At 30.8% G+C, this 13,735-nt stretch overlaps 1 protein-coding gene across 1 annotated transcript; it reads right to left on the reverse strand.

Annotated features, from left to right (window-relative positions):
* Positions 1 to 1,598: 1,598 nt before the first annotated feature.
* On the reverse strand, positions 1,599 to 13,527 carry LOC118202676 (hemocyanin A chain-like). Its single transcript, XM_035374851.2, has 9 exons — positions 13,260 to 13,527; positions 10,782 to 11,005; positions 9,072 to 9,280; positions 7,293 to 7,689; positions 6,602 to 6,730; positions 5,740 to 5,874; positions 4,372 to 4,558; positions 2,612 to 2,835; positions 1,599 to 1,953 (listed from the first exon to the last, which is right to left on the reverse strand). Exons 1-9 carry the CDS (start codon positions 13,459 to 13,461, stop codon positions 1,762 to 1,764), a joined length of 1,899 nt encoding a protein of 632 aa, XP_035230742.1. The 5' UTR covers positions 13,462 to 13,527; the 3' UTR covers positions 1,599 to 1,761.
* Between the last annotated feature and the right edge of the window lie 208 nt (positions 13,528 to 13,735).

A 13,735-nucleotide genomic window follows, 5' to 3' on the forward strand; every position in this document is an offset into this window, starting at 1 on the left:
AGAATGCTTCTCAGAATCTTTCAAGACTGCAAGTACTTTTTTTTTATCCTTTTCAGTCAATGTCCAGTTTTCAGCTCCATGTTCAAAAAAAAGTCTAATTAAAATGTGTGAATTGTTAGTTTAGTTGTTCTTTTAATTAAGTTTGATTTCATATCTTCTCTAAGCCAAAGAAACGTCTGTTAGCAAGTGTTACTCTGTTACGAATTTCAGGAGAGAATAATGGAAAATTACTGCAATTTAAATTTCACATATGTAATAGCGTATAATTTAACTGTGTCACTTATTGCATTTGAACCATGTACTGTGCATGCAAGACTAATTTCTAAAATTAAAAGTACCGAAGCCGTAAGGTAAATCTTCTGGAGCAGTGAACAAAATAAAATGAAGTAATTAATAATGAGAAATTAAAATTAAATGATGTATACAAAAGTATTAAATTGAATGATAAGAAATAAAATATATGTACTATAAAAGGTAAGTGAAATAATAAAACAAATGAAGATAATATTATAGCGAAACGTGGTACCGAGGATAAAACAAAAATGTATATTATGAATAGTGTTTTCATGATTAGATAAAATCGCACTTTTATGTAGGCTTCTATTTAAAGCTTTCTTATCCTGTTGGTACAGTGTATATACAGTCCGTAAATATTCTGCCTTCTGAAAGAATTGCAATTCGCTTAAAGAGACCTCCACGGGGAATCCCTTCCTTTCTGTGTAGTGCCTAAGGATGGAGCACATAATAAGTAAGTAAATAGAAGGAATCGTAAATGCTTTATTTCATACCCAACTGCTCAAGGTTTTCCGTATATTTAATTTCGGAGACTAGTTTTTATCACATGGTTGTGTAAGTACTAGACTGAAGAACTAATAGAATAATAATTTTAAACCTAATTCTGTTTTGGAATTCTTCACTCAGAGTTTAAGACTATGGCGATAAGTCGTCTGATTATCTTCACAGATCTAGAGTTTAAATATATAGTGTAGTTAGGTCTCGTATAAATTGACTTTCTTGCCATTTTTAATTACGGCTGCTAGATAAAGTTGAACTGCGAGCTGCACTGTGGAGTAAGAAACAATTCTGCTACTGCTGAAATCGAAACTGGTTAGAAATAAATAAAGATTTATTTATTTCAAATCAAACACTTCTCAGCAATCAAATGTGGATAAATATAAAATTATTCAAATTTCCTTCCATATGGTTGCAAAGGGATTAAAAAATTGATTTTTTTCTCTCCGAGAAAGAGTATATTAATCGTGAATATAAATCTGTTATCTATGAAATTTCCTGAACATAATTTCTGTTCACTAAGGTAGCAATCTGGGAGAGGTTTGTTTATCATCCGTTAAGGAAAGTAAATAAGTATGAATTTTTCTGTTCAAATGCTGATTTAAGGTAAGTTTTATAAAATTTGATTGCTGTTATTTTTCAGTTAGCAGGATTATTTGTTAGGCTATGTTGCACGATCTGTTTAATTGCATGCGAATAGCAAAATTACTTATCGATTTCTTGTTTTTAACTGTAAATGTAATTTGCTGTATATATTTGGGAGAACTGGTTAAATAAGTTCATGTTAAAATAAAAGAACAAATAAATTAAAGTTTTATCTTGGCCAATTGCTTTATTTTTATTTTTGAATTACATAAGTTTCAAATGTAGTTTACATAGTTGGTATATTTTAATAACTTTAATAAATGATTAACTAATTATTCAGTGTATTTCTTTGTATTGGGGGAAGGCAGCCCTGTGGAGTAATTCTTAATCTTGGAATCGAACGATGATATTTGAAACCTTCATGTTGTGAGTCAGGAATTCTTCATGGTTTTCAGCTACTATTTTTCGGTCAAACGGGAAGCCCATTGCTCTCTTGTCTGGGTATTTCTCATCCATAACACCACAGTAGCTCAGAGCATCGTTGCAAAGTTTCTTGCCATGTCCACTGCCTTCCACCTGTATGAAGAAAAACTCAAGTAACATTCAGGTAAAGTAACATTCAGGTAAAATTCACTAATTTTTGCATTATGTCATCTTGATGACAAATGGCTGATATTGTGTATAATGCAAAATTTGAAGTTACGAGGAATGTCTTTCACAATGTTGCCAGTGATTCTTTATGCTGAGACACGAACATTTACCTCCGCTGTTAAGCACATTATCACAGCATTTTACTGCGTAACTTTTATTTAGAACATATTTATTATAAAATTTATAACATAAAGCTTTATTTATAACATTTATGACATATAAGCTTAATATCATTATAATTTTTATAATTTTATTAGATTTGTATCGTGTAATTTATTGATATTAGTACAATAATCAGAGTTAATTGGTTTCTTAGAGTTACTTAAAATTTCGTCGCATTTAGTTATGATACATTTTAATTTTATATTAGTATCTAGGCTGTTTCGTGTTACTTAGATATCCTGTTTCGGTAAACTCGTTTGTTGCTTAAATATTGAATATTGTTTATTGAAGTCCTCAAAACTGATTTGAAGTCATTTGTACCTAGATAGAATGACGAGGGCTAAAAATTGCTTAGATTTTTTCCTAAATTTGCACTTTTAACATTTTCTTTTCCTTTTAAATTCAGAGAATATTTTCTTACCTTATCCAGCTCTCCATCTGTAATCATGACGAAAAGATCGAAAATCATTCCTTTGTCATTGCCCTTAGGAACAAGTAAGTGTTGAGGCCATCCGCAGCTGCAGAACTCAGTTCGGTCTTCCCGTAAATCTTCACCGTGCAGGAGTTCCTTGAAAGTGTATGTGGAGGAAATTGTGACGCTTGAGTCTGTTGAACTTCTTACAATTGTGTTCTTTCCTGGTCGCACTGTAAAAATTTTTGTTTTTGCATATAATTCTGTAAACTGGAGTTATTTTATCAAGAAAAGAACTACAATGAAATCTTTATATGATGACGACCCACGATTCCCGTGGAATTACGTGTGGAGGTAATCGTCTTAAGAGATGTGACTATCGATGATGGCGATTATCGAGTTGCATAATAGATTTATATTTGAAGCTTTTGGATTCTGATAAAAGTACTAATGTAGAAATGCGATATATTGGTCTATGAATACAGGTTTACTAATAAAATTAGAAATTAATTGCAAAGATAACTAAACAGTAATGTAAGGGAGAGCTGAGGGAGAAATATATAAATATGAATATTTAATTTTCTGCAGTACTGCAGATGGATAGATCACGAATTTTGTTTAATAACTTCAAAACTACTCAGTGTTTATTACAAAAATAATGCAATGAAGTCTGCCTACATAATTTTCTCCTTTGATTAATCTCCTTTTCTGAAATAATTTCAATTTCGTAAAGTAAATCAGGCAATTATGCATTCTTGCCTATCTCCTTCGCGATCCTTAGACATTTAGTAATAGCTTTAATAACTTTTACTCGTGTTTCTAGAGCTTTCTGTCTTGTACACATTTTAATCTAAGGCTACTGAAATATCTTAATCAAAGTATAATTATTAAAATATTTTAATTGGATAACAAAACATTTTGTTATCCAATTAAAATTAATTTGTTATCCACCAAAACATTTTGGTGGTCGCCTTGATACACATTTAATAGTCTCGGCCAGATTAGGAGCTGGTCGTTGCAGAAAAAAAAAAGTTGTTTTGGTCAGTAACGACTTCATTTACAGGAATACTGGCCGCTTTTAAAGCTGGTCGCCATACGAGGGTTCACTATATGTTAGTTGCTTGTGCAATGTGTCACTATGAATTAATTGAAAGCCATTAGGTAGAAATACATCATGCATTTTATAGAACATTAAATAATATGTATTTACGTCTTTGAGGACAATTTTTAAATGATTGATCCTACCATGTGATATTACTTTATTAATTCCATTCCAAACTCTGTGCAAGAGCTGACTAGGACATTTATCACATTGTATCTTGATATGATTAGATTATATCTTTATATGATCATACATTGTATCTTTTATATGATTTTTATTCGCTATGGGAACTAATCTACAATAATACCTTTTTTCTAGCAATGTTTCAATTGTCATATTATTTTTTCTTTGAGAGTAATATTCAGGAAATAATAAAAGCTGAATTTAAATATTCAGACCTCTAATTATTGGGTATGAAATCGTGTCTCGCAAGTTAAGGTCTGAATTTGATAATACACTGATTTTCAGGCTTTTTCTTATGTAGATTTAATTTCTTATAAACTTTGAAAATTTAAGTACATATATATGATTAGAGTAACATATCAACTTTTTATTTGACTGCTTCGAGATTATTAATCATTTATATTCATCTAGACTAATAAATATTTTTAAAACCAAACTTTTATTGAATTCTTTTAAATAATAAGTATTCCTTCTAAATACTTACAATCTACGGGGAATTTGTCCATTTCAATGTACAGTCTCCTTTGTTCATCTAATGGGATAATGTTTCCAAGTTCATCATACTTCGGAGCCAAGAAAATACGGACGGTTCCGTGTTTGTCGGTATTGCTGTTGTTCACACATGAAATAATGTAAGAGAAAGATTCGTGATCAAGATGGTGATACCTTGCCTGTAAAAACAGAAGTGTTGCAAATTGTAGCGCATTCATTTCACATACAAATTAATAATCCAGAATCTAGCTAAGCTTAGAACTATACAATAGGAAATACTAAATTCGGTAATTATACTATAAAATAAATGATTAATTTGGGAAATCAGAATATTGTTAAGAGATATATGAAAATAAACATTCATTTTAAAACGTGTATGTGGTAGTCAAGCAAAATACAAATTAACAATGTAGAAAGCATTAATTGACTTCTGAATTATAAATCTATTTAAAATGAATTTTTGTTATTAGACGTTAACGTGAAAAAACGTGTTTATTAAGTAAAATACACACTTATTGCTAAAATCAAATGTTAATTTCTTACATGCACGTTTTCGTATTAGGCTGGGCATAGATTCGGAGTGTATCCATGATTTAAAAAAATATCGAATTTTTTATTCTTTTAAATATGGCATTTGAAACAGGTGATATTTCTTAGCGCTTTTGCAAACATTTAATTGAAACTGTAACAGACTTAACTGCAAACAATGAAGTAACTATACCTGTAGTTTAAAAAAATTAAAATTAAGAAACTTAGGGAAATAAATGTAATAAACCTGTACATGATTTTTCATGCAGAAACACAGGTAGTTTCATTACGGTTAGCCTCATAATTTTAAAAAATATTTCGCACGCATAAAATTCCTCTAAATATTACCATTTCTAACGTACGTAAAAAGTCATTAGAATCATTTCAATATTCACCGAGAATAAGGAAAAATAATTATCAGTTTCAGCACAATTTAATTAAATGGCATTATTTTATGATATATTTTATAATCAATGTTTACTTAAAAAATCTCTCTTAATAAGCAGAGAAATGATGCTTTTATAAAGATGAAAAATTCCTTCTAACTTATATATTGATATGATGCTGATTAAGGACGATGGATAATTTTACAAAGTGAATGATTTCAGCGACATTCATTTCTTAGAGCTAAAGAATTTAAAGAGAATTTAAAGTTAAATTTTTACAGTCAATTCAAGGAATTTTAATAGTAAACTACCAGATATAGACTTGTTATAAAGCAAATAAGTTTGGATAATTTCGCCTTTATTTTTAAGGAGATAACTAGATTTTTCGAGAATAAATACTTTAGAATGAACTGCTAATTTTAATAACTGAGAACTTCTTTCCTTACCCTGACAGATCCTGGGCTTCCAAAGTTCATACAGTGTGACAATTCCAGTTCATCTTCTCTGATGAATGTGTGGATGACATTCGGGATCTTCGCATTAACCTTGATCTCTGTTATTTCCACATTTTGGAAATTTAGCTGTATGAATGAAACACAGAAATTACATAAAATATTTCTATCTTTACTTTTCGAATTTTTTCATGTTTCCTGTGTGGAAAAAGTAATAATTGTTTAATATTTAATTGTTATAATGGTTTTTAACAATACCAAAAACATATCTCAAATGGACAGGCCTTACTGTATTTGCGGCCTTGCGCAAATTTTATTTTATGGCGCCGTCCCCTAAAAACCTAAAATAACGAAATCATGATACAGCGTTTCACAAAAGATGTTTTCATATGTTATCAAAAATCTTGATTATTTGGTCTTTTTACGTCTGTCGCTTTGGACGATCTACTATCTTCACCTCTTAAAGCCGCTGTTGCTCAAATTGGTACATTTAAATATATTATTCAGGAAAAGAGAGAAACACATTGAAATATGAAATTATGCTGTTATACTCGTTAACAGTCAACCGTTTAAAATTTTTTGTTTGAATTTAAGATTTCTGAAAAAGAGCTAATTTCTTCTAATAAATTTATTTTTCATTTCGTCTAATATCGAGACAAAGTATTTGTTTATAAAGTACATTAATATTCATTAATTATTTGCTTTTTATGAAATCCTTGTAAAAAGTGAATGAAGAATGAAATTTTAAATTTTCCTTTATTTTTAGGAATTATTTTAAACGAAGTATTGACAGTAATAGAGTTGTAGTTAATTGCAAAACATTTTAAATCTTTTTGCTAGACAGCAGTGCACTTACTATTTCCTGGCTGTAAACAGGAAGAGTTTTCTTGTATTCTTGGAATACGTTGTCAATAAATCTGTGAAATCGATAGAAAATAGGATCCCTAAGACTTGTTGCAGTATCAGTCATGACGCCTGGTGTTTCCTAATGAGGAAATAAGATTTTTCAATTAAAGAATATTCTTATCAAATAAATTCTAAACATATAATAGGTAAAGGCTGAACACATAAAAGATACGTGACTAAGAAAATGAAATGTTAGTCAGCGAAGATATTAATTTTGAACTTCCAATGACTGGAATGTTTCAAATATCCTGATGCTCTTACTTTGATAAAATTAATAAATTCAAATTTTATTTCATTTAAATCTTAAATAATTAATTTGTTTTGCATCAGGTAAATTATGTAAGGATTATGAATTGGTATCAGTTGTAAGATTGCTTTGACTTTATTATTAACTTAACTATCTGAATTCTGATGAAAAACGTGTTAACCGTTGTATGACGTGCATATAAACTATATTCTCTGGAAAGAATGGTTAAAATATTGAAAAGTTTGCACATTTTCGTTTTTTTTAAGCCACATTCTGTCTCTTTGAAGATAATAAACTCAATTTTTAAATTAAATCTCTTAAAATACGGAGTTAAACTTCTTAAATAACTAAGTTAGGAAGTCAATTAAGTATATTCGAAAGTCGCAATTTTTACCCTGAATCGGCCATCAGGATCATGAATATAAGCCATCATGACGTGTCCCCAGTTATGCAAGTTGCCATAGAATTGTCTGTTCTTGGAATCATAGCTAGATTCGATCAGAGCACCCAGAATGTCAGCACCGTTTTCTTCATCCAAAGGAATGTCATTTCCTTCAGCATCAATAACTTTGCCTAGATGAATAGCTTCCAAGATACGTTCAGTCCACCTCTGCATATCCTGGACATCGACAAGTCGGAGATCGTGCATGGCCAAGCCATTAGGACGAGGGGCATAGTGACGACCACTTGCAATGTGAGTCAAGTGAGCTGCGTATCCTTCAAGAGGTTCTTCGAAGTTATGGAAAGGCACCATACGTGTTAGACCGTTAGACAATCTTTCACAGTCATACCTTAAATTAAAAAGCAATATTTGAAACGATTTTTATAGATGACAGGAAATTATTGTTTGAAAGGCTGTTTGCTAAAAGTTTTTGTGTAACAAACGCAGTTAAAGGAGAATTTAAAGGAAACTGCTTTTTTTATGCATAGGATTTTAATATTTTAATGCTTATTTTGTACGTAATTTTTGATGTGAAGTGGAGCAGGATTTAACGTTATTTTATTAAGAAAAATTGAAAGTACTATAAGAAAAAGAGTGAAAATTGTACTGCCTGCGCGTATTACTTGATAAACCATAATGTGAAAGAATAGAGAGAACAAGCATATGAATAATTGCACGTCAGAATGCATTATTCTTAAACAGCAATTAATTTGTACGAGATGTAAAATAGATATAATAAAAGGTAATTTGTAATGGATAAGTTGCCAATCAAAGAAGAGTATAAAATTCTGATTCTTAATAATGGTATAATTTTGCTTCATTTTCATTATACGTTATCTGAAAATTGAACTCTTTAACATTAAGTTAAGTAAACGTAGCTGACAATGTTATTAACATGGAGATGTATGCTTGCTTTGCGCTTCTGAATTTTGACAGTATTGCTGAAATGATAAAGTTCTACTCACTATATGAGGACTACGAATTTGATTTTTATTAAAAGCTCAGTAATGCTTAATCGATTTTTTTCTAGTGCTGCTAGGTTAAATTTTAATTTAAGATCAAGACGACAGAAAAGATAGTAGGGTATTAATCTCTGTTTGGTAATTTTTTTTATTTGATAAAAATAGGTGCATTTTACAATATTCCAGTCTGTCTACTAGGCAAACAGTTTGCGATTGGTTATATTCGACGGAATTATCTTTACAGCTTAGTATAAGAATATTTTTGCTAAAGTTCTTTTCTTCGTATTATAGGTAATGTATTTTACTTTAGAAGAGAAATATTTATGAGTGTCTTATAAATTTTTGCTTTTAGTTGAACAATTTTAAATCTACAAATCTCAAGTTTATAGCTTTAAAATTAGGAGTTGAATTAGTTTAACCGAAGAAGCGGCTGAAAGAACTTGAAATATATTTACGTGTATCAGAAAAGAGGAATTAACTGTCTTTGAAGAATTACTTTAATTAAGGCCTCACAATGTGTGAAAAATAGAATAAAAAAGTTTTAGGCCTTTTTACAACAACCAAAAAAAAAATTATGTTGATTTGTATTATATAAATGGAAGTATGCGTACGCAGCTATTATAATAATTTAACAATCAGCCTTTTAAGGATAATCTGCTTAAAGCGCGACAGTAATTAGAAACTAAGTGAAAATGCTTATGATGCCATATATGTTTTATGTTACTTATGTTCATTATATTTTACATTAAGATTCATGAACCTTTCATACCTGGCACACATCTGTTGGTGCATGTAATAGAAGAGTTCTCCCTTTCTGTCTTTTGGTTTTCCAAACAAACTGACGTCATATACTGAAGGATAAACCACATGCCAATGCCAATGATGCGCATTGACTCCAATGTCTTCTCTGTAATAGGCAAGTTTGTATTCAGGATCCAAAATGTTACCTGTTTCTTGTACGTCAACAATGACATCGTGCTGAAAGTTTAAAAAGAAAAAAAGTCATAAAATCGAGCTATTTCATAAAAAGTAATTCAGAATAAATTTTAAAGAAACAATGATTTATCACGAAGTAAGAAATGTATTTAATTTTGGTTAAGATAGCGTATATTGCTAAATAAATATCATGCAATACTGGTATAAAATAAGTCACCCATCATGCTTCTCATATGAAGTTTCAACTGACATTCTGCAGACATTGAAATGAATGCAGTATTTTTTTTTTTTTTTTTTTTTTTTTTTTTTTTGTGAAGGCGATGCATTTGCATTTAATACCTGTATATGACCTTGGGATACTTGATATTTTAAAACTCAATATCAGATTGAAATAGGTTAAGATGAAAGTTACATTTAATGAAAAATAAAACTGCTATATGTGCCATTAATTAAATTTCAGTTAATGAATTAATATCAATATTATTTTACCTATAATTATAATAATTTCAAGATTTATATTAAATTGTAAGATTAGTATATCTGAATTGATTGGCTGTTAACGATTTTAACTTGTGCTTCTGAATTTAAGGAATAAATATATTTGACAACTTCTGAAAAGTAAATAAGCAGATTATAGAGACATCAAGGTATTTTTTTTTTATTTCCCAGGAGACGGGAAAAATGAGCATTGCCCTCGGCGGTACTCGAACGTGGACCTCTTGAATACGCGCTGAATGTGCTGCCATTACACCACAAAAGGATGCGGAAAGGAAGGAGAAAACATCTTATACACTCCTCCTTTTAACGGGCGTTTATGGAAACCAATCGAGAAATCCTAGTGGTGACAAGTTATCGTTCATCACCCTTTAGTTCGGTTGTCATAGACTTATTAAGCTTTTTTTTTTCTTTTTAAGCAGGAGACATGAAAAATGAGCAATGCCCTCGCCGGGGATCGAGCTGGACCTCTCGAATATGCGCCGAGTGTGTTACCATTACACCACGAAGGCGCGCTGGAAAGAAGGAGACAATACCTTATAAGATTTTATAGCGCAATCATTAAAAGGTAATTCTACGCTATGATAAATAAAAGTTTTCAGATGGATTTGATGTTTGGTTTTACCTTTTATCATAGCATTTGAACAGTTTTCATTTTCAATAGGATATTTTCGTAGTCAAATAATTTCGTCAATTTTCATAGTCAAATAATAGCAACAACATTTAAGCCATCTGCATAAAGAGAGGAATGCGTTTGTGGAGAACATTTTAAGAGACATTGGCTCCGTAATTTGTTTTGCATACCGACCCGTATTTGTATTTGTTGCAGAAAAACTACTAAACCTTCAAGCAGGCAGCCCATTCAACCTCTCAGAATAGACGGGTATATTACGAGTATTTTGATGTAGTAACCACTTTAATTATTGGTCAGCCATGAGTATCAGAAATGTTTGCTATTGATACGCAAAGATAATTAATAATTTTAAATGATACTTAAATAGACATCCTACTTTTTTGTTTTCAATAACAGTTTAAATCAAACTCTTACCTCATCTCCTATTGGCTTGGTGGTCGCGATTGAGAATGCTTTGATTAAAGTATCTGCAGGAATGAACCTATCTGCGAAAATCTCTTGTATTGGTGGAACGATGATTCCTCGGCTGTCGGATCGGTGCAAGATGGCCACTTCAGCAGCGAAAGCAAAGAGAGTCGAGTTCACAAACGTGCGGGCTTGTTCTGCCAAACTAATGAACTCATCAAAGCTTGGAGCCTCTGGAATATTTCAAACAAAATAAATCATGCTTAAGTGAACATTTCAAATTGTAGCTATTGCTTGTTGCATAATTCATGTTGCTCATGCTACTGCATGTGGATAAAAATGTCATAGGAAATCGTATTATATATTTTACACTTTTCAGTTAGTGAAACCATGACATTTAAAGATGGCTTAATAATTTGATATGAACCGTTTACTTATTTATGTATAGTACTTGTCTTATCGTTAAAATAAAAGTCCCCCCCCCCATAGGAGATCGCATATCACTTTAAAAATGTTTAAAATAGCTCGATGCAGCTGTTTTACCAAAGTTAGTTTCATAAAACTAACTAAATTAAATTGTGTGAAAATAATGCAATTATTTAACACTGACATCAAGTTTCCCTTGATACTGACATCAAGGTTTCCAACCGATCAGATTGATCCGCAGCCTCGGATCAATCTGATCGGTTGGAATTCAAGTATCAGGTTCTTAATACTCGTTTTGAACGTGCTAACCAGCAGATATTCAGCTTATCCTTCCTCCTTAATAATCTGCTAATCTTACAGATTAATTTCTTTAGTATTTTATTGCTCTGAAAAAACAACTTGATCGCGACAATTCTATATCAAAGATTGAAATAACCTTCAGATTTTTTTGATTGAAATAAATGAAATGATTTTGGTTTTTATGGATATATAGATTATACGTCCTGATAATCAGCAGAAGTGTCAGCTACCCCAGTATCCAAGTAAAAGTAAATTTTATGCTACAGAAGCAGAACTGTTTGACGTACATTTCATACTGCTTCACGACATTGAGGAAAATAATTTTCAGGACTGTTCGTTAAATTTTTAGTTTCTGGCAGTAAAAAGCGTAGATTTTGGTATCTGATCTGTTTTCTCAAAATAAAAAGACTGAGCAAGATAAGAAAATTTAAGTCAAAAGTCTTTTTGATGAAAAAAATTAAAGGCAAACATTTTGTTTGAAATTCCGAATTTGTACTAAATTTAATTTAAAAGAATAATGAAAATATATCTCTTAATGAGTTCGAATTAAAAGCTCGTTCTATTTTGAATTTAACAGTTTTTGGATAAAATAGTTACTGCAAAGAAATTCATATTCCATGATTTATTAGATTTTTAAAATTCTACTCAATTGTAGAACAGAGAAGTATGTAACAAGTATTGGTTGTAGACGGGATATCTAATAATATTTTACTGTTACGTAACTACATACAAATAATCAAACAAATTAAAATTGATTAATAATTTAAAACATGACAGAATTCTTGTTTATATTACATGAAACGCTATTTATATGCAGTATAAATAGATGTTTACTGTATAAATCATTTCTGTTCTTTACTAAACTACTAATTTCAAAATAATATGTTTAATGGAATAGTTTAGGTTTCGCATTCTTAACGTAATAATAACTGGGCAGGTTCGTTGACCAGATGATTAAGAAATTAAATTTGAAGGAGCATTCAAGATCTCTGCGTTGTAATGTTACTTGTTGCTTACTATATGGTGGCGAAAGTCTCGTTTTCAGAATTTGATGCCGGCAATGCTGAGGTAGGTATTAAAAAAAGCCTTAATATCTTAATATCTTAAACAAAATGCATGAGACAATCGTATAGATGGCTAAGATGTATAGCTTGCCTCAAATAAACTAGAATGGAAAGCTAGTCTTGTTAAAAAAAACTAAGTAAGAAAAGTTAATAAACAGTTTAATTTCTGATTGTCTAATGGCTAGTTGCAATGCGAAAGATTTGTTTCGGGTTTATTGCATTTCTTATAATATAGATTTTTTTTATTTCATTTCAGTATAGAAATTAGTTGCATATATTTTTCCTTTAAAGTTAAGTAAAATACTATAATTTGAATAATTTGTGGTGTAATCCTATTGAAATATCTTCAAAATATATTTTTAGTCTTTTCTAGACTCGAAACAAATATTCCTATTTGTCAAAACTGTTAAAAAGGGGCTAATTATGTTAGTTAATTTTACAAAAATGTCATTTCTCAAACGTAACAGTATTAATTAATTAGTCCAGATAGAAGACATTTGCCATGGAACTCCACTTTGCATAACATTAAAATGTTGTGGAAATTTAGCTTATTTACTAGCCTTTTAAGACGGTATGTTTTTCATTTTTCTTAACTATTTTATACAAAAAAGAAAAACTTCCTTTTTAGGATATATATTTCTTTAAAACAAATATTTTTATCTGAATAGCACGTAAGTTTGAAAGCAATGGCACTTACTGTAGAAAACTTCTATAAGTCTCCTAGCTTCCTCCAGATGTTCAGGTAAAAAGCATGAGAAAAACGCATTAATAGGCAGGACTCCCACTGTGCGCAGCCTCGGATCAATCTGATCGGTTGGGATGTTCTCGCCAGTAGCTGCAACGCTGAGACGTTCGAACAGCTTCAGAACGCGAACTTGTTTCTCGTGGAGAAGGGTCATCTTGTCGATCTGATTTCGGTTCTTTGCAGAAGGGCACAACCGGGGTCCAGCACGAATCTCTGCTCCGCTGGGATGATACTCCCCATTTTATACTCAAATAAAGACAAGAACTTCCAGGAAATGTTTGGCTAGAACTATTTGCAAGTTAGTGCCTACGTTCGATGAATCGCGATACTCACTATCTTCGGATGTGCTATTAATAGCAAGGGTTTTTTAACTGCCTTCTCCGTTTGATAGGAAATGAATAACAGAAAACAGATTGTTAACTATGCGC

Source organism: Stegodyphus dumicola, chromosome X1, assembly GCF_044657685.1.
Source record: "Stegodyphus dumicola isolate Sdum_Otavi_A_Nest chromosome X1, ASM4465768v1".
Taxonomy (NCBI): Eukaryota; Metazoa; Arthropoda; class Arachnida; order Araneae; family Eresidae; genus Stegodyphus; species Stegodyphus dumicola.

Bases quoted from the DNA above. Each gene is read 5' to 3' on its own strand.
- LOC118202676 (XM_035374851.2), bottom strand. From the start codon at position 13,461: ATGACCCTTCTCCACGAGAAACAAGTTCGCGTTCTGAAGCTGTTCGAA. The intron at 6,731-7,292 runs GTAAAAATTGCG...TTTCCTCATTAG, and splicing joins ATCCTGATGGCCGATTCAGG to GAAACACCAGGCGTCATGAC. The intron at 1,954-2,611 runs GTAAGAAAATAT...TTCTTCATACAG, and splicing joins CAGATGGAGAGCTGGATAAG to GTGGAAGGCAGTGGACATGG.